The sequence below is a fragment of the Centrocercus urophasianus genome, unplaced genomic scaffold, assembly GCF_019232065.1.
Source record: "Centrocercus urophasianus isolate 14NV4802_14NV808 unplaced genomic scaffold, USGS_Curo_1.0 seq_26, whole genome shotgun sequence".
Classification (NCBI taxonomy): Eukaryota; Metazoa; Chordata; class Aves; order Galliformes; family Phasianidae; genus Centrocercus; species Centrocercus urophasianus.
Genome location: NW_024884822.1, coordinates 11,319,661 through 11,340,628, shown reverse-complemented (window position 1 = coordinate 11,340,628; position 20,968 = coordinate 11,319,661). Strand labels below are relative to the sequence as shown.

Below are 20,968 nucleotides of genomic sequence, written 5' to 3'. Positions count from 1 at the left end.
CAAGGAAAGAAAAAATATATGAGATTATTCATCTTGCAACTGGCATAATAATAGAGCTCATGATGAAAAGCATATAAAATAGAGTGATATAATGAAAATATATCACATAGACTTTCATTCTCCATGCTTGAAACTACAGGAATAAGCAGCCATTCGATTCAAATATTGCTAATTTCAAACAGACAAAAAGGAAATGTTTTGTGGGGGGGAAAAAAAAAAAAAAAAAGAAGTATATCATATATCCAAACTTACTGCCATAGAAAAACACCAAAAGGGAATTTAAACAAAGTGCCAGACCTGGCAGTGCCCTTCATCGTCCCACGGCGTGGAGGGATGTCTCCAAATTGCTGTACCTCTCCTCCCACACCACAACTTAATTAGGAACACTGCAGCTTTCTTCTTCAAAGTGAAGCTAATTCATTAGCAATCTAATTATTTACCTGTGTTGCACAATACAGCTTTCGAAGCATCTTCTCTCAAATGGAAAGCAAAGGCTTTGTTCTCGTTGTTTTTTTTTTAATACTCTCTATTTGACTGGGGAATAAAAACATGCTGAAAGTGAACAAAATAAGGCATTATAGAAATCATGGGTCATTAAACCTCCAAATAATTGCAGCTCCACAGGATTTTTAAGAGGACACATCACACTTGGGCATGGAAAGCAACCCAAAGGGTTCCTGGAATGCCCTTCCCTCTGTATGGCACAGCCAGCATGGAGAATGCCCTGGGATGTGTGCTGCTCCTGTGCACGGGAATGCTCCTGCAGAAATCTGCATGGACACCCCACACACAGCAGAAGCCCTGGCACATGAGGCTTCACAAATACCATGTGCAAGAGAAACCTGCTTTGCTCCCACTGCTTGCAACCTCTGGGCTGCACTGCTGCCCCTCCTGCCTTGCTCTCACTGCAGGGCCAAAGCCAGGGAGTGCAATCCCATGAGACATCCCCAAAGAGTGCAAGCGTGCAGGGCTGTGTCCCTATAGGTGCCTTAAAGAAACAAAAACACGGAGCAGAGCTAATGTCTCACAGCCTAACAGGAAACCCCGTTTTATTACAACCTAATTGTGTTATTAATGAAACACAGACCTCACTCCACCAAAACCCATGCAGCCTGCTCCGTGCCGCAGCGCTAATGGCTCCGCTTCCCGTTTGACAGGAATGCCTCCAAGAAGGCAAGCTGATCTTTGCAAAGGTCACTGTGTTAATCATCGTGCCCTTTCTCTAGCAGCCGCTGTCGCTAATTGCCTGTGAAGGAGTCGAGATGAAATTCTTGTTAATCCTCCTCCCAACATCACTACAGCTCAACATCATCATCATTCCCTTGAAACAACTGTAAGCAGCTGATGGGCCCACAAGACGCGGACTGAGAGGGTGAAAAAAGCAGCTCATCTCTGCAAACTGAAGGCTAACGTGGTGATAAGCAGCAGGAAGTGTGGGGACAGTTGTGCTTCCCCAGCTCCTGCTAGGAAGGAGCATCGCAGCCATCGCTGCGCGCCGCAGCCTCAGAACAGCCGAGATCCTGGAGCACGGGGAGTTTATTTAATCAATAACATATGAAGCTTCTGGCACAGTCGAGCATATGAAAGAATTTTACAACAGCAAAATAAAGCACTGCTGTGTTATAAATCAGAGAACACATATGGAAAAGTTAAAGGGATGTACTAAGTCGCAGAGATATCAAGGAAATCACAGAAGTTCTGGCTGGAGTCCCTGGCTCCATTTGTGCTAGGAGCAGTGAACTTCAATGCAAGTCAGGTTTTACGGCTTTTTCCAAAAGAGAAACTCATTTGCAATGTGTGCAACTGTATTAGAGTGAAAGAACAGTGAGAGCGCTTCCTTTGCTCCGCTGTCTGTCCACATACATCGAACTTCTGGTCTACCTATGGACGCACAAACAGATCCCAGTTTCCCTATGGTACCAATGCCTGACCAGATCACGGCTGTGCCTTTGGGCAGCAGCAGATTTTAAAGCCTCTCATCCTGATCACGCGATGAGCCGATCTGCATCGCATTTTGTTTCAGCTCTCTTCAGTAATTTGCAGAACGCTTCAAATAAAACTCATAGAGAGCCTCTTAAAAATTATTCAACATCAATATTTGAAATATTTATCCCCCAGGGTGCAGGCTCGTAACACGAGCACATAATGGGGTGCATTTTCCTCTCTCCAGAGACAAAACAAGACATTGCCATTAAATAGCACACTTAGCCCAGCTGTAAGTGTTGATGCTATGTGAGGTCTCCTGTTTCATCTCATATGCAAGGATAACTCCTGGGAAGAACAACATACCGCTAAAGGAAGACCTGCTTCTCGCTTTCCACATTCAGCAGCCAAGAGAACACAAGGAAGGGTTATCCAGCAATGCTGACACCCATCCCACAAAGTCACAGCAGCCAGAACAGAGTGCAAAACGCCTTTTGTAACCACGTCCCGAAGCTGTGACCTGCAGAAATTCTGTTCTTCCTTACAACCACCCCAAGTCAGGGGTACCTCCTGCAGCCTTGGACTGCAAGACCACAGTGTCGGTGCTTCACTTCACAGCTATTCCTAAAGTGCTGTTCAGCCCTGGCTTTTGTAAGCAGCCACCTCACGCTCTCCATGAGCGGAGGTGCACTTCAGGTATCTCATTTCCCTACAACACCTATTTAAATGCATCCGTTTTTTCAGCATTTCACACACGGTTACCTTTACTGGTGGCATACAGAAAGCAGCACTAATTGCTGTGAGGGCTGCTGTGGCTCAGCTTTCCAGACTTACACCCAGAGGGAAGCTGTGCTGCAGAAAGATGCAGCTTGACATGTTCACCTGATGCAAGGGTGCCCCAGCTTGAGGAGGAAAGCAAGAAACAGTGCCTGAGCCCATGGGGGTAATTTTCCATGACAAAATCATGGCTGCAGTTGGCAGAACATAAGCACTGGGAGCTCAGTTCTAGCCCCTGTTTCCTCTGCACCAAGAGGTTCAGTGTTGCTATGCTGCCTGGGAGGCATTTCTGTACTTGTATCCTTTAGGGACCCTGGGTGCATCCCGATGCTGCTGCAGCAATGGTCCCTCAGCTCCGTTCCTGGTGCTGCCAGCTGTCAGCTGAGCACACAGAGAAGTTCAACAGATGCTTCATCCTCTGGAGGCGTCCATAAAGAACTCACCCCAGGTTCATGACTCATCCTCATGCCCAGCTTCCCAGATCAGCTTTGTCACCTGGCATTGCTGACTGCAGTGTGCCGCTGCAAAAAACCTAACCCAATTTTCTCAAACCTTGAGAACAGGCAGTGGAAGTTGTGCTAGTAAGCTGCAGAAGCAGCACCAGGGCAGCAGGTAGGGGAGCTCCATCCCTGCAGGGCGAGGATAAACCTGTGGCCACTGGGAACAACTGGAGTGGAGGCAGCAGCAGGACAGCTTCCCAAAGGATCTCACTGCTAAGCTGGAGAGTCTTGAAAAAGCAGAAAGTAGGAACTGTAACAGCATGAGGATGTACACAGCTATGGATGGATGGCCACGTCCAAAGCCTGTTTACAGCGGTGCTGTTCTGGCAGCCTTATAAATCACTGCCCCTAAAGAAGTGCCTTGTTTTTCTGTAGGGAGACAGAATAAGCCTGCAGCTCATTCCCTGGATGTGCCTTCCCCTGTCGCATTCAGGGGGTGGCACGCAGCAGCCAGCAGGGCACCGGTGTGCTGCCATAGCCTCACACACCTGCAAAGACAAATACATTCTTTAACAGCAGACAGGAGGCTGAGGAATGGAGCTGTAAGAGTGTACTGCTGCACAGGAAGGGACATTCATTCTGCTGCTAATGCCTGTAACTTCCCCACTGAGAGCAATGGGCATCGCCAGAAAAAGAGACAGCGCTCCAGCCTGTGCTGACTGATCCCTGAGCCTGTGCTGGGTGCACGGCTGGCAACACAGAGCTCTTTGCCCTGCCCAGGCCTCGAGCTGACACAAAATGCCCATGTTTTAATAGCGAGTGATTAACCATCAGCATAAACTATCCTGATTATAATGAATTTTTGCCAAAATGGGCTTCGGCTGGGCTGCACAGCACACCCAGCTGCTCCCAGATGTGTGCTTCAGTGGGATCACCCTGGGCACGCTGTGCAACCCACACTATTTTTTGCATTTTTTATTACAGACACTAAAGAGATCTGCTAGCACGGGAGCAACTCCGCCCTGCTGAGCTTCTTGCTTCCATGCAGCAAGGCTGGCAACTTCAGAGCAGTTTCACAGAGTCACATTTCCAGTGCTACTGAAGTTGTCTGCTCTTGGTCTGCTGTGAACATGGCATGCTAAATGATCTGACAACAGACATCTTTTTTTTTTTTCTTTTTTTTTCCTTTTTCTTCTGGAGGGATGAACAGGAGCCAATTAATAAATGAACAGGTTCATAAAGCCAGACCGCCCTCCCTCTCCCCCTCAATGTTTTTTTATGCCTCCTGTCCCCTTACAGCAGGGCGTATCTGATGGCATTTTGATGGAGGTATGCTCTTCTATTTAACAAGCAATTAAAAAAAGAATGCTACAACAGCATTCAGAAGACATAAGCATTTCCTCTGCACGCTCACAAGCATTTCCTGACCCAGCAGCCTCACAACATGGAACACATTTAGCAACTGTGTTTTCCCACAATAATATTTTTACCAACCGTTGGCTGTCGCTGTTTTCCATTTAAGGCCATAATCCCATTGTGGGATAACCCAGAGCAGCAGATCTTCAGAGATGTAATAATTTGGGCAAAGTCCCAAAAAAGAAAAGCGTTGCAGCTATCCTTGGGAAGAAATCAGGAATGAGAAGAGAGAAGCTGGTTTCCAAGTGCTGTCACTATCGGTGTGCCACGATGGCTGGGCTCCTTTTGTTTCCAACACAACTGGATGGGTACATCAGGAGTGAACCGAGCACACACACCACGCTCTGGGCAGGACGGCAGACGTGCTGCTGGGTACTGCTGGAACCCTCCGCTGTGAGGCCCTGGGGGGACTTCATTTGGCTTCACTGGCAATAAAAAGGACTGGCATCCTGCTCTGCAGCACTCCCATACAGAGAGATATTTCCATAGGGCACAAGAGCCATGCAATTTGTGCTGCGCTTTGATGATGTAAATCAAAATTCAAGCGATGTTTACAGCACTCCTGTTGTCCCTTAAAGTTTATTTTTCTTTACTGCATGCACTCAGTGCCCGGGGTGAGGTGCTGTATCAAACTCTGTGCTGCCTGATGGGAAGCAGAAAGCTGGGAGATCCTCATTGGGCATCCGAGACCCATACCTCCATTAGCTGCATTAAGAACTTCAACAAATAGGCGTATACACAGCGTTACAGGAATGGATTTCAATTGAGATGAGTCCTTGGCAGGCTTACACAAGTAGAAAAGCACACGCACATAAAAACTGGGAGTTCTGCACGAGCTAATGGAGCAAGCAGCAAAGAACTGGGCATGCTCTCTGGGCTCAGGGACGGTCTCCTTTACGACAGACAGTAATGCCTTGTTACAGGAGAAACAAATACAATAAAGATGAATATTCCATCTTCCCCTGGCTGCAGTTTAAGTGTTAAGCCAATACAAATTCTCAGGTTATATTTCACGAAAACAGCTCCGCCAAAATACTGCTGGTGGTGTGGCAAAGTACGTCTCACTTCATAGATAAATCCTGCAGCCTTCACAGGCAAATGTTCAAACACACTGGGCTCTATCCAACAGCCCAAAGGAAGGCACAGAGTGAATTTACAACCAAAACGATCCTTCTTTTGCCACATCACTTAGCCTGGTGGTTTATGAAACGACGCTGCGTACCTTCATGTGTGCTACAGGGCTCCACGGGTCCACTGGTACCTCCTGTGCTCCTTCTGCCCGTACTCTCCCCTTGCCTTCCACCTCCATTTTGAATTATTTATCATCAGGTATCACATTCATTTGCATACTCTATGAGGTGCAAAATAAATGATTAGTCATTACATATCAGCCTCTTCCAAACCATCTGTGCTGGGCTCTGCGGCAGTTTTGTTTTGCCTTCCTCTAATTCTTGGGGGGGAAAAAGAATAATCCGAGGGGAGAAATGGATTTGCTGGAAGCACACAGCAAAGCAGTCCGCAAGCTTGCTGGGAGCAAAGGTTTATTGCTCTGTTAGAGCTGTGCTCCACATCGAACACACAGGCTATCATCTTCGGTGTAATTTAACCGGCAGCACAAATTGCAAGCAGTATTGTTTCAAAGACCTTTATTTATTGATTAGAAACAAAGTCCTTATTCTCTTCCTGTTCCCTCCTTGAGTCGTGCTGATTGCATACAATGGAGAGCCATCACTTAAAGAGCCAATTAAGTCAGCTTCTCAGAGGTAATTGAATAGCTGAAGTTCTTAGTGCAATATTGTACTGCATTTCTTGATTGCAATGAAGGAAAACAAAGCAGTCAGAGCAATGAAAATTAGAGAACGAGGTACAGGTAGGAACAGCAAAATGGATGGAGCCTGTACCAATAAGGGACTGTTTTACTTCTGTGGTGGCTTCTACCCATTGCTACAGGGATGAGAAGGAGAAATCAGCTGCGGTCCTGTTTGTTTGCTGTGCTGGGAGCAGCTGGTGCCCAGTGTCCAACAGAAAGCTCCAATTAACAGATTTCTTGCACTGGGGGCTTAATGAAGATAACGTGCATGGATTTACTGAAGCCTGATGCAGGAGTTCATTCCCTTCTCCGGCAAAGCCATCAACAGACTCGCTCTTCTCTATCCTTCTGGCTATGTCCAAAAATAGGATTTCTGGTCCAATTCAAGGATTTTCCACCTCCTCCGGAGACTCCCAAACCACTGCCCAATTTGGCTAAATGAGAATGGGAGATTAGGAAGAAGGACATAAGCTTTATTCTCTTAGAAAAACTTGGCCAGAAAACAAAGGAGAAAGCAACTTTAGCCTGCCTACTCCAAGGGTACATAAAATCATTGATTTAAATGCAGAAAAAAACACCCCGCAAACAGAGAGCAGAATCCTCAATGGGTGATCTTTAACCTCTATAGGAAAATGTATTCCTTTACCCTAAGCCAGCAAGTCAGCTGTCTGCTTTTACGCCTAACCGTAACTGGGATGTGTGATTCCTTAAGCTGAGGATTCTGGTTGCACATGGCCAAAACCCCCATCCATTTCCTAGAGGCCACAGAGTCACAGCTGAATAATCTCAGCACTCTTTTCCAACCTTAACAATTTTGTAGTTCCCTGAAAACCTCTTTTCAGCCACAGACTCAAAAACCTGTGCAAGGACTTCATCCCAAACAGCTCTCCAAAGGGTCCGTGCTTCCATAAGAGCTCATGGCAACGCATCACAGAGAGGAGCTGAAAGCAGAGCTGCACGTAAATATCACCCTGAGATACCCAACTTCAGTACAATCACATGCACACATCCATTACTGGAGCACTTCAGGAACACTGCTAATAGAAGACAAATGCATAAGCAAAGGAGAGCTTCTACTAAGAAAGCTTTTGCCATTCCTGGGAGCCACTTCACAGAAAGCTGTTATTTCTAGACACTGAGGCTGGTTTTTATTCCAGCATCACGTCCCAGTAACTGCACAGGTACAAGAGGAGTGTGCAGATCACAGCTCACAAACTGCTGCAAAGAGCAGGATCTGTGTGTTGCTCGCTCACCACTGAGCAGTTGCACACACCTTAATTCCATCCTCAAACACAACTGGGGCCACGGCAGATGTTCTCCACAGTGTGGACATCATCTGGAAGAGAGTTCAATCCGTTTGACCACAACAGCGAGAATCACAGAACCGTAGGGGTTGGAAGGGATCTCCAGAGATCACTGAGTCCAACCCCCCACCAAAGCAGGTTCCCTACACCAGGTCTCACAGGTAGGTGTCCAGGTGGGTCTTGAACATCTCCAGAGAAGGAGACTCCACAAAGCTCAGTACTGGCAGAAAGGAGGGAGCAGCCAACAGCTGAGCAGGCCCAGCACCCGAATCCCAACCCATCACCAGGATTCCTCTGTTAACTTCTAAATAGAACTGCACTATTTTAATAAGGTTCCTCCAGATGCACACGGATGAAACTGAGAGCAGAACGCACCTCTTGTTATTACGCTTCACCAAAAGGAGAGGGCATGCCCCACTGCCAAAGTGCTCTCCTTCCCTTTCGTCACCCAGATTTCTCCTGTTGCTGAGCAGCCAGAAGGGGATCGTTATTTCACCGGCTGCAATCAAAACTGTGCATAACACAGGATCCAGTTACAATCGTACACCTACGTGGTTGCCCATCCTGCAGAGCCCTGAGAGGCTTTTAACGAGCTGCCTGCGTGCAGCCCGTCACTCTGTCTCCTGGAGAAGTGGGCTCAGGAGTGACAGCTGTTTAAACAGCGCTCGTGTGGTGGAATAGTTGAAGGCAGAAAGAAGTACTAAAAATAATTGAAATTGCAGCACGGAACGTAGGCAAGGCAGGGGCAGAAAGGACAACCCAGAGGAAGCTGGCAGTAAGAGATGCGATAAGGACTGCTGGAAGCCAAACCAAACAGGAATCCGCACTTCTACGCCATGCACAGCAAACAGCAGCTCCCTGCCTGCCTGTCTGCAGGCCAAATTGCCCCTCCTGCTGCACAGCTCTGCAGCGAGCAGATCCAGGTGGGACTCCAGCATCAGCACAGCACTGAGGGAGACTTCAGTGATGCCTTTACTGATGAGCGAGTAATGAGACAGTGAGTGAGTGGTTCACTGAACAGGCTTGTGGTAGTAGTAAGAACCGGGTAAAATGCTCTTTGAGACTCCTGTGCAATCCAAGGGCATGCAGAAGAGCTACTGTTCTCAGAGGTAAGACAGGAATCTCACCTTACACTGCCATCAGCTGACTTTTAGAGGTGTCTCGGCAGACTCCTCTTGCAGAATGCCAGTGGTGTGGGATACAGCCTGTGCAGGCACAACTGCTACAAGTCAACCCATCTCCTACAGCCACAGGGCCAGAACTGGGAGCAGGAACCTCAGCATTAAGCCTCCTGGGGGAGCAATTTAGCTTACGAGCTCCTGCTCAAGCAGAACGTCACCAAGAAGAGACCATCCTTCTTGTTCCTCTCAGCCCTTCTGCACTTCCAAAAGCCACCAGACCCTAATTGCACTGCCATACCGATGCAAAAAGATGGGAAAGTTCATGACTGAAGGTCTTCCTGTCCCAGGACACCAGTAGCTGGTCCAAGCGCACCCAAATGTCACGGCTGCTGCCAACATAAAGCTCTTTCTTTCTCTTTCTGCCATTCTCTGCTTCATCCATGGGGCATCCATTAGGTTCAGGCACAACGGGAGCAAAGAGCCAGCAACAAGAGCCTCATTAATTGACTGCAGCCGGATTTGTTTTGGAGCACAGCGCATTCCCTGTGCTGCAAGGCAGAGCTCTTGCTGGGGGAAAAAACAGATCCAATTTAAGGATGTCCTGCATGCTGTAATGTTGTAAGCAGCTCCACAGTTAGATTTAAAACAACAGCATTACCAGCTGAAAGAAGGGGGGAAAAAAAAACACCAAACAACAGGAACTCTCCCTAAACCAGCAAAACAAATGAAAAAAGCAAAGGGATGAAGAAAGCTTCAAATCTGCCCTGGATAGAATGTGTGTCACTGCTTCAAGCTGCTGTAGGGAGGGGAAAAAAGGGAAACAGGATAGCAGAGAGCAGAAATGAGATTTATTAGGACCAGCCAGGTAGATAAAAGACAGCCGAACACCAAGCAATGATGTCTTTGTTTTGGGATGAGCTGGCTTCTGAAAACGTCTGGTCAGCTTTAGCATTTTGTACACATGAAATGAGTGTCCACAAGAGTACTCTCCTGAAACGACAGGACTTAATGCAGCTGAGATAATTATCTAGATCCTTCTTTATCCCATTAGTGGTTTTCATTCGCGTCCTGGAACACCATAAGCGGATTGTTCAAGAATTATTTGCCATCCGCTGCTTCAATCCCGATCGGAATTATCTTTATACCTCGGTACGAAGAAAAGAGATTACCTCCCTGCCAGGGCTTGCTGCAGTGCCCTCTTTTCTGAGGCTCTTTTTATCATTTTGCTCTGCGAGGTAATGAAAAGAATCAGAAAACAATTGTCACGGACACGATTTTGCCTCTTCCCAACGTGTGCATGGGGACAAAGCTGAGCCCAGTGTGGTCATCCAATGATACACAACGGGATCCAAACTGCTCCCGGCTCCCCTTTGCATCACGATTCACTAATAAAAGAATGAAGACGACACTGTTAAAAGCAATTAGCCAAATCACGGTGTGCAACAGAACGAAGTGGGATTTGCTGCAACAAGAGGTCCCAGGGGTGGGTGCTAAATGCCATGGCTCCCTGGCAATGCAAGTCAGTGCACAGCTCAGATGGAGGCAGAGCCAGAGGAACTCCAACAGCCTGCAGGACCCTTGCTTCCAGGCCTAAAACAACAAGAACTGCCCTCCCAGCTGTGCTGGCTGCTGCCAGGCTTGGTGCTGGTAGAGGAACAGCATTTGCTGCCCACTGCAGCCAGGAGCAGTGAGGAGATCCCCGGATGAGACAAAAGCTGTCTTTCCTCTGGTAGAAACAGAAGGAAGTACGTATGCAGATCCAATAGGAATAAGAATGCTTTGTGTTGTTTTGTTTTGTTTTGTTTTTTAAATAAGCATGTTTTACAGCTTTGTAATGAGATCTGTAGGAGAGTCATCCTTATAAACAAGTTATTAAAAGAGGGAGGAGGGACGCAATAATAGCAGGTGCCAATTACTCAGCTCCCAGCAGAGACTTTCCAATTTCTCACCTTCCCCCAAAGCAAGATGCGCTTTGCAGCACATTTGCTTGCGAGAACAACACCCCTGCAGAGCACCACAAAGGAGAGATGCATTGCTGCTGCACCGGGCAGCTGCTTCCCACCAACCCACACCGGAGGAGGGACTGCCATGGCACTGTGTTATCTGGCCAAGACTGGAGAAGCACAAAGTAAATAAACCTCAACCATCTTTATATTTGACTACAGCCTGACCGCTCCTCCTGCCAACAGGAAAAGCACACTGATAGGCTCACTGTGCCTGCCAGGTTTGCCTCTCTGCAAATATCTGCTCCGTTTCAGGAACAAAACCTCAGTAACGATTCTGTTATTTTAAGGCAGCAGCTCAGGCTCGAGCAGTAAATGTGAGCAGTAAATGTTCACATTGCAATCGGAGCCGCGGAGATCCCATCCTCCGAGGCAGCACACCCCAGTAATGATTAATATTGCAAATGTAATCCAATCCTTTCAAACGATTATTTCCAAAATCAGCAAATAATTACCGAGGCCTTTGGCAATCAATACTCAAGATAAATAGACAATTAAATTGCAAAGAGAAACAGAAGAAAATAGTTAATATTTGCCAAAGACGTGCCAAATGCACTTTTTCATGGTAACCAAATACTTCCAGTCAACAGATATTTTAGTTCACTGGAGAGGCATTTTCAGAAAGTAATAAATTAATCTAATAAAACCGACAGACAGGGTGGAACCAGACGTTAATGAAACACAAACTGATCTATATGGAGCCAGCCCACAGTCCATGTCCCAGTTATGCACAAATGCCATTCTGGTCGCTTATCCCCTCCCTCGTCACAGCCTTCCAGCTCAGGGAAAAGCCACATTTCATTGGTCTTCACCAGAATGATGGCACAATGAAGAATTTCAGCCATCAAACCAAGAAATTTGCATGCAGCATGAATTTGAGTTTCCAGTTCTTACGTTTTTTTTTTTTTTAAAATACCTCTCCATCCCCAACATCAGCAAATGAACCAGCTTTGAAACACAGCACTTTGTTCTCCTTTGTTCAGGCTGGTTGGTAGCAAACATTTCTTCTCTGAAAGAGCAGTGATGCAGTGGCACTGCTGCCCAGGGAGGTGGGGGGTCACCATCCAAGGAGGTGTTTGAGCACCGTGGAGATGTGGCACTGAGGGACGTGGTTATGGGCATGGTGGGATGGGTAGAGGTTGGACTTGGGGATCTTAGGGGTCTTTTCCACCCTTTATGATTCTATGATTAACCTCAGGCTCCATCTAGGAGGTGTGAGATAAGCTCCCTCATTGTTCCTCAAGGCCCCAAGTATTCCGTCAGATCAGAAAGGTTCAGCTCAGCCATGGCATTAAAACATTCCCTCTGCTTTTACCATTTTTCTACCTACAGTTTGCTGTGCCCAACCCCACAACCACTCTCAGTGAACCATCCAAAGAGGTGAAGTGCTGGTGTACCAAGAATCTGTGGGACCAGCCAGCTCCATGGAGTTGATGAAGCCACAGTGTTAGGTAAGCATCTGGGAAAGGTCCTTGAATGGTAGATAAGTCAAATTAGACAAGTTTAAGAGGGAAAGTGACATAGAGTAAATAAGTCCATCCTGGTCATTTTCTACAAAATCAAAGGAAGAAGGAAGAGAGGAAATTGAGGGAAATGGAAGACAAAGGGGGAAAAGATATCAAAGAGAGCTCCAAAGAAAGCGCAATGGGACATGGCACCAAAAAGGCATCGTTAAAACAGGAAAGGCAAGATCAAAAGCACAACATCAGAGTCTGGGCATTCACAGGAGGGAGAGGAGGACATCACACTGCTTTTGCCAGCATTAACTGAATAATTCATTCCTTGGGCACTTTTCTAAGGGTGCTGTCAACCCTGAGAGAGCCTAACCCTACCCAAGCCCACTCATCCACCAGGCACCCAACACAGGCAAGTTCTTGCTTATGTGGGGACAGGCAATGGGAATGCTGCATGTTTCCTGTTTCCAGAAAGCTCTCGCCATCACTGGGAGAGAAGAAAAACTACCTCATATCTTTCAGGGCATATCCACGCCATAGAGAACTCCAAAAACAGTCCAAAAACTCCTGGAGGAATAGGTGAGGCAGCAGGCAGTGGCACTGGTACCAGTGCAGTGACCTTCCCCAGGTTAGTATCAATTCACTGCAGCTAACCCTAAACCACAAGTGTGACAGTTGTGGATAAAAGCAAATGGACAATGCAGCTCAACTAACATGAGGAAAAAAAGAATGTGACTCGAGAGGGATACAAGCACACGGAAAAGCAGCCAATGCTACAGAGAAACGAGAAAGATGGCTTAAAACAGAGACCTGCCCTTCTTGGGTTGTCTTGCAAAGCGAGAGAAGGTTGAGGTGAGCTGTTCAACCACAAACAAAACAAAGGTCATCGCTGAATAAAAAGTCTCTACACCTCAATTACAATAAGAAAAGCAGGAAAACACATTTCCCTCTGTCAAAGACAACAATCCTCTCCCCAAGTCAGGAAGCTATTAAGCAGATGCTCGATCAGCAATCCCTGAAAAGCCTCTCCTTCTAGCGGTATGAACCTTCCAGCCCCAGCTAAAGCCCTTCCTTTATTTTAATAGTTTTCATAATCCCTTAATTTGGCAGCGACTTCTGCCTGCATGCACTGAGCCCTGCTGACCTCACGGCTTCCTCTTGGGAAAAAACAAGAGGCCAACCAGAACCAGCATGGGAACAGTTGCATCCTTCAGGTGAGGAGGGAAGTTTTTTCCCCATGCGCTGGGATGCTCCATGCCATCTACCCCAGGGCATCCCAGCCTCATGCCCCAGGGACCCCTAAACCCAAAAGCAAAGAGAGCTGCATGACACATCCCAGCGCTTGGGTGTGTTTGTTGTTCACCATCACTTGGAATTCAGGAGTTGCAAATCTCAGCGAGGGTTCACTGGGGCCAACAGTGGGCCAATGGTCGGTAGGTTGGCTGCTGCAGGAGTGAGTTCACATCCATCGAAGGTTTTAGAGGAACGGATAAGATGTGGCTCTGAGGGACACGGCTTAGTGAGCAGTCAATGGTTGGACTTGGTGATCTTGGTGGTCTTTTCCAACCTCAATGATTCCAACAGCCGTGGGAAGGTTTTCTGCCTTTCTGCCCCCAGATGGGTTTCAGCTCTGCCCTTCGCCTCAGCTCTTCCCTCCCGCTCAGTGGAAGCAGCATTTTGTGGATTTCTCCATGGCTTTCACCAGAAATGGTTCTCTTGGTTTCTGTGTGCAGGGGGAACCAACACCAGCACTGTGCCCACTGCACTCGTACCAGAGCTGATCAGGCGGAGCAGCTTTGCCCAGTTTATCACTAAAGCAATTTCTTCATAATTCAGCAGGCTTCAAAGGTTTCCGGAGATGAGTGGCAGTTTCACTTAAACTAGCAAGCTGTAGATGGGCTTTACCTTAAACACTAAGTGAATAATCAATGAACATTCAGGATATAAGCACAAATCAATGATTTCTTCCAGATGAATCAAAGGGAATCGCAAAGCAGAAACGGTTTTGTTCTGCAAGAGAAGTAAACCACAGGCCATGCTCGGTATAACCAGAGGTGTGCAGAACCCGTTCTGCTTCTGTCCTTCCCAGCAGCAGAGGAACACCCATAAGGGCACACAGAGTGAGAGCCCAGTGTGAAAACCCAACAATAAATTGCCAAGGGATGTAAGCAGAAATGCAGTTGGCTCCAGGCAACGAAAGCTTTATTTTGATAAATGCACATCAACAGATTGCATGGTGCCACTCATTCTCGGGATGAATTTGGTCAAACCATAAGCAAGATAATCTTGCACATGCTGCTGCACTCTGTGCATAAGCCACAGCTGCTGGTGAGCACTGCAATGACCCAGCAGGGGCTCTCAGAAACACTTCTGCATATCCTTGTTATTTGTTGTGCATTTTAATGACAGATTTCCAACCTCTGCAGCTCCCTTGCAGAGCCCCCCATCTGCACCCCCTCAGCCTCCACAGGTTGGTACATGTGTCACATATATGTGTCACATACACTGTGGATGTCACACACAGGGACAGCCCCAGCCCTGAGCAGGGACAGGACCTGCAAAGTGCTGCCCTGCACCTCCAACAGGAGCTGTAGAACTCCAGGTGCAGGAGCAAGGAACAGAAAGGACAGAGCAGCAGGAAGCCTTGCCACATCCAAACTGTCCTTATCAAAGGAGGAAACCCACCAACCCGCTAGCATCTCACTGGAACTTGTTCTCATCCCTTCTGTTGCTCATCTGCAGGCAGGAAAACTGCTGGGTGCTGCTCCCAAGGGCTGCCAGCCTGCAACATCATGCACCACAAGGAGGGCATCACAGCCCCTGTGCTACCTGCAGTGGGTAAGCAAACCCTGAGCAGCTGTGTGAGAGCGGCTGTGGAGCTGGTCAGACCTGTTTGAACGACTTTCATTTAATTGTTTTGTCCTCCCAACAAAGAGCAGGTGACAGAGGCAAGCAGGCTCGATGCTTTCTGTGTTTTATCATCCATGTGCTCCCCATTTGTGCAGAGCAGTGTCACCAGAGCTGTCCCCAGGTCGTGGCAGGGGACAGCAATGCTGCAGTGAGTGATGGACACAGCCTGCCCCGAGGAGCCAGGGCATGGGGATAGGAGGATCTGGGATATTACAGATTAATCAGCTTAACTTCAATGATGTATTTAGACAGCATTGAGGACCTGAGCACAAGAAACCCTTCTTTACCGCAACCAAATCACTGCAAATGCATCATATTTCTGTGGCAGGGTGTGACATCCCATAATAGAGCTGGGATGCAGGAGATGGACCCGGCTGCTGCAGGATGGTGTCCCACTGCGGGCACAAATGGGTGTGAATGGGGTTTGCCAATAAAGCAAGGAGTGGGAGGACCTGACTGAGGAATGGTCCAGGGAAGCCCAGACTGGGACTTCCATCCATGAGCTGCTTGTTGGGACACAAAACGCACTGATGGCATTCAAAGGCCATCCCCAGCCGAGGGGGTGCCAGCACAAGAGCAGCATTTGGAACAATCCTGACCCCCTGCACTCATCTGTTAAAACAAGGAAGACCTGGTTCAGCCAGGACAAGTGCGATGTGATGGGATTTGGTGAGAACAATGAACCAGGTGAGGAACGGAAAGCAGGAAAAGTTCTGGAGAAGCACGGCTAAAGGGCAGATGGGACAAAAAACCCATTAAACGTGCATCATCTGTAGCAAAAGTACAAAGCAACAAAAGTACACAGCGAGAAGGATAAGACCCACAGTGAGCTCTGCTCTCTGTGCACAGCAGTGCCTCAGCCCTGTGCTGGGTGTCAGCTCAACATGACAGCCCTGAGGGGAGCAGCGGAGCCACCACAGACCAAAGAGCTCCTGCAGTGAGGGAAGGAACCGCCCTGTGTGTACCCCAAGAAGGGAAACAGAGCAACATTTCTGCTTAGATCGTATGAAAAAATCTGCTGGTAGGGCTGTTAAATGTCAAACTCTGTCTGGGGAGCTCAGGTATCTCTGTCATCATAGGTTATTAGGAATCAATAGGACAAACATCAGGCAGGAAGGATACGTATGCCCCGATTCTACGTAGGGGCTGGGATGGACTGCATGACCTCTGAGGGCTGACAACGGTCCCAGGACAGCCTCACCAGCAGCAAACACACCGTGCCGGCACACAACCCGCGCTACCTGTAACCTGTTGTAACCACCGCTGCTCGTCAGCAACCGGTGCCAGACGGAATCAGGGCTGCGAGCCCTACCAGAAGGGCACAGAGGGGCTTCCGTTGGGGTCACGCCCCGTATTTCTGCTGCAGGATGAGCAAAGGCAGCAGCTCCCAGCTGTGGACCGTCCCAAACCCGGCACCCAGCTCAGCACCACGCAGAAGCACAGGGAGGGGCTGCTCACAAGAGCCCCAGCACGGCAGCGGGGCGCTCGGCTCCCCGTCCTTCTGGTCCCTCATCGCCCTGAAGCCACGGGGCCCCCATCTCTCCATAGGGATTGAAACCCAGTAGGATTTAAAGCCGGCACGGGTTCTCCCCTCGAGCATCGCAGCCGGCAGCGCCCAGCAGCCCCGGCTCACCCCCAGCCCGCAGCGCAGCACCGCGGACCCCCAGTGCGGCCCCCGCGGACGCTATGGGACCCCAGCGCGGCGCGTCAGGATGCCGCCAGCCGGGACCCCGGGTCCCTAGGATCCACACACAGGATCTCCGCGGACCCCACCGGATCGCCCCGCGGCCCGGAGCCGCCCCTTACCTTTGTGCCCGCCGAAGGCTCCGTACCACGAGAGCGAGAGCAAGGCACAGAGGCAGCCGAGCAGCAGCGTGAGCGCCGTGCCGCTGCGGAGCCTCATCGCCTCCTCTCCGTCGGCGGCGGCCGCATGGCCCGAACGCGGCGCGGCCTCGGCGGCCCCGGGGGCCCCGAAGTGCGCGGAGCGGGGCGCGGCGCCCGCCCGCCCGCATGCAGGGACCGCGCCGCGCCGGGCCGGGCGGGCGGGGCGGGGCATGGAGGGGCGGGGCCGGGAGGGGCGCGGGAGGAGAGCGCCCCCATGTGGGGGAATGCGGCATGGCAGCTGCGATGGAGTGCGTGCGTGCACGTGTGTGTGTGTACGTGTATACACATCTCTGTGTGTGTGCACGTGTGTATGCATCTCTGTGTGTGTGTACCTATGCACTCATGTGCACACGGTTTGCATATACAATGGCAGCTACCTCTATACTCAGTTTATGCACATAGCTGCACACGTGTATATGTGTGTGCACACATAAATCCTGACATAGAAATGCATGCATGCAAAGGTGCCCGCACAGGTCTGTGTGGATGTGTGCATATGAAAGTGAGTGCAGGGGTACATATCCCTACATGCACCTGTCTGTCTGTCTGTTTCTCTATATACAGGTGTGCATTGTGTACACATATCTTTGTGTATAGTGCAGTGGGTGCAGAAATACCCTGGACAGAGTCCACCTTCAGCTGCTGGGCAGGACAGAAGAAATCAGATATAAATGTTAGTTAGCTTGTTCTTCAGTTCATCAGTCTTCTGCTGATGGGCTCAGCTTCGTTTCCTTGTGAGCTGCACAGTGAGGCTGGGCTGAAAAGGCAGCGCACTGTGGGCTCCCAGAGCTGCAGCACCGCTGCATTACAGCAGCCATACACACGGGGTGGCAATTAGGCAGCCCTGCATCCCTTCCCCATTTTGGGCAATGAATCACTTTTTGAAACCTTGATGTGCACTGCAGGAGCTGCAGTTAATGGGGGAACCCCTCCAGAGAGCTGCGGGTGGGAGCAGTGCTGAGCCCTATGACCATTGCGGAGTTCAGGGCAATACCAGGATGTGTTCTGCTGCACCAGAATCATCAGAATCAGAATCAGATGCTGAGGGACTGTTTCCAGATGTGCAAAATGCTCCCACCGCTTGGGATATGCGATGCACCTGCAGTGGGAAAGAAAAACAATAATTTCTCCAAGACGACCAATTAGACTCCTTTCAAAGGATAGAGCTTAATCTAATTTCTCTGTTGTATTTTGTTTTCATAAAAGGCTGAAGAAATAAATGAGCTTCCCCACACCACGGCATGATAAAACCTTGGGCTTTCATTGGAAAAATAAGAGCGCAACTTTCGGCCCCTGTGACATTTGTATTGGTGGCAAAGTTTACCTTGACTCCTAAAGGCCCTCCCCGCCCCCACCTCAGTTTTGGCTTTATTTTGTCATTCTTTTTTTTTTTATTTTTTTTTTTTAAGCAAAGTTTGAATTGTGAACTGCAAACACTCAAAAACCCAAACAGCAAACAGAACCCGGTGACCTTCGTCCCGTCGGTGCTGGCAGCACTGAGCACACTGCAGGAGCTTGGTTTGCACACTGTGAGCTGCCCACAGTTAAGGCCGTGACAGAAATTAGGAGAAATGCATGTTAGGACCAGATTTAGAATGCAGTGCAGATTGATAGCTGATTCTGTCTGGTTCTCTGAAGAGTCGTTCACCCCCAGCTTGACTCTGGCCCAGCTGCTCTGCATCAGCACAGTGCTATTTCATCAGCAACAAAGTGACCTCATTGCCAGGTACCCATAGGCTGCCGCATTCAGACATCATTGCCTTCAGGTTCTCATTTGGGGCAAAAGTCACAAATCACATTCTGAACACAGCACTCACTCCAGGTAAGGAATGTAGGTTGGAAAAAGCGCCATCTCACCTGTGCAAGCACAGAGCTCTGATGTCCTCTCACGGCATAGATGCATGCTGACTCCATGCTTGCCATCTGCACCTTCTTCCTGTCTTCTTTGCTCAGTGCCTGCTCTTCCTCCCTTAAAAAGAAGTGTTGTGTTACACCAGTGACGAATGGTTCTGATCCTATGTAAACACCACCAGGTTCAGAGCTCAGCTTCAGGAAACCAGACCTCAAAATGAGACAGCAAAAAGACAGCTTGGCTTCCCCTTCTGCCCACACAGTTTTCCTAAGCAACGTTTCTGAACATGATCCTACCACCAAAAAAGAGATGTATTTCTGTATTAATGCATGTACACCTACCTACTGATGTGCGCATATATATGTATGTGTGAGCATGTATTTGTGACACCCTGGAAGCAGGCTGGATGCGAGGTGTTTTTTGTTATTCGTTATGTTATGCATTGTTAATCATGATGGTGATTGGACACCAGGAGCTGCCTCAGGGCTGGGTGGGAGCCCTGGTGAGGCTGAAGGAGGCATGGAGGAGGGCAGGCAGCCCTTCTACAGGGCCGGAGGAGGAAGCAGTCACGGGGCAGGGTGAGTCATCAGCATCTGACCTCACACATCCGGAGGATCCCTCTCCAGAAGCCTCAGGAAAGCACCAGCACCTGCTCTCTGCAGCTCTGCTCAGGGCAAACCCTCCCCCCCGCCCAGGTGCAGGGTGGTGGGGCGGTGGCTTGGATAATGATTCCCTCTGGAGAACTGCCAGCAGCCTCTGTTGTGGTTTGTGAGCACGGGAGCTGAATCCCAGCGGGGCTTTGCTGTGACAGTGTAGAGCTTGAGCAGAACGAGCACTTTTGACGACTGGACCTTTGGAGCAGCAATCTCAGCAAATATTTTTAAACACTTTCCAGCAGAAGGTGGGTGGAGGGAGGAAGCAGAGCTGCAGGGGTGCTGAATGCTCTTTTCTGAGCCCTTCCTCTGCAACTTGGAATCGTGAAACTGGAGCAGTTTTATTCCCGTCTGCTTTGCTGTCCTTCTGCTCCGTCCATCTGGGGAGCTGCTCATAACCGGGGTTGCCAAGGGGTTTTTTGAGCAAGGGTTGTTCTGATGGAGCATGATTCCTAAAGAATAGCAAGAAAATATTCAGTGCTGTCAAATGAATGCCAAGCTTGGATTAATATAGGCTCAAGTTAACATGAGCTCAAGCCAAATCTCAGGCTGCAGAGCTGTGTGCAGGTGGGGTTTGGTGGGGAGACATCCTTCATCTGTCCAGCTGTGGGATGAGAGGATGCAGGGAGTGCCGTGGGAATACATGGGAGCACAGCAGGGCCCCAGCCATGGGGAAACACCAGCCAGGGCCTGGAGAAGGAAATCCCCACCTCAAGGAGGAGGAGGGAACGCTGAGTCACCCCATCCCGTGACCATGAGCTGAGCTCACCGGAGCCCGGCCGAGGCCTTGTTTTCTTTGTGTTTTGAGAAAGTGAGTGATGTCACAGCCAGAGGGCCCAGCGTTACTCAGCAGGCAGCACAGAGATGGGACGTTCTCCATGTTTACTGAAGTTCACATGGAGGAGCACAAGGATTCCTGGTGTTGATGCCCAGGCCGTGGCTCACATCAAGCTTTCCCTTGTCACCTCATGCTGCATGAGTGCTGCTTTCCAGAAGAGCGCTGCGATCTCAAAACTGCCTCACGTGGGCCAAGGACAGACCCACGTGGCAGGCCGCGTTTTGGCGCATGGAAACTAACGCTTACCCTGTGCTTGGCTGCAAAGGGCACTGCATCACAGCACAGGTTCTACGGTTTTATCATCTCAGCCCAAGCTGGGCAGCCAGGCCACGGGCTGGAGGAAATCAGTGCTACACAACTGACATACAAGGGCTGCTCCAAAAGTAATGCCTCCTGTTTGGTGGCAGGATGGCAACAGAGGTTGAAGAAGTGGTGCTCGCTGACATTCACCAATGCCTGCTGAGTGTTTATGGAGATGAGTGAGTGGCTGTGAGCACAGCATGGCGGTGGGTGGTGCATTTCAGCAGCAGTGACAATGACAGCAGTCACCTCCAGCAGGACAGGATTTTATGAGAGCAGCATG

The 20,968-nt window shown here is 49.3% G+C and overlaps 1 protein-coding gene and 1 long non-coding RNA gene across 2 annotated transcripts in view; both read right to left on the bottom strand.

Moving 5' to 3' along the window:
* The window catches only part of MGAT4B (alpha-1,3-mannosyl-glycoprotein 4-beta-N-acetylglucosaminyltransferase B), a 36,466-nt gene extending 19,381 nt beyond the window's left edge, over positions 1 to 17,085 (bottom strand). Inside the window, exon 1 of the mRNA XM_042826623.1 lies at positions 16,965 to 17,085. Coding sequence (XP_042682557.1) covers positions 16,965 to 17,061 — 97 coding nt within the window. The 5' untranslated portion in view covers positions 17,062 to 17,085. The remainder of the gene's footprint in view (positions 1 to 16,964) is intronic.
* Positions 17,086 to 17,477: 392 nt separating this feature from the next.
* Positions 17,478 to 19,567, bottom strand: LOC122164490. The gene is made up of 3 exons (XR_006170225.1): positions 19,493 to 19,567; positions 18,900 to 19,011; positions 17,478 to 18,141 (listed from the first exon to the last, which is right to left on the bottom strand). It is a non-coding gene; the product is annotated as an uncharacterized LOC122164490 (long non-coding RNA).
* Positions 19,568 to 20,968: the final 1,401 nt, after the last annotated feature.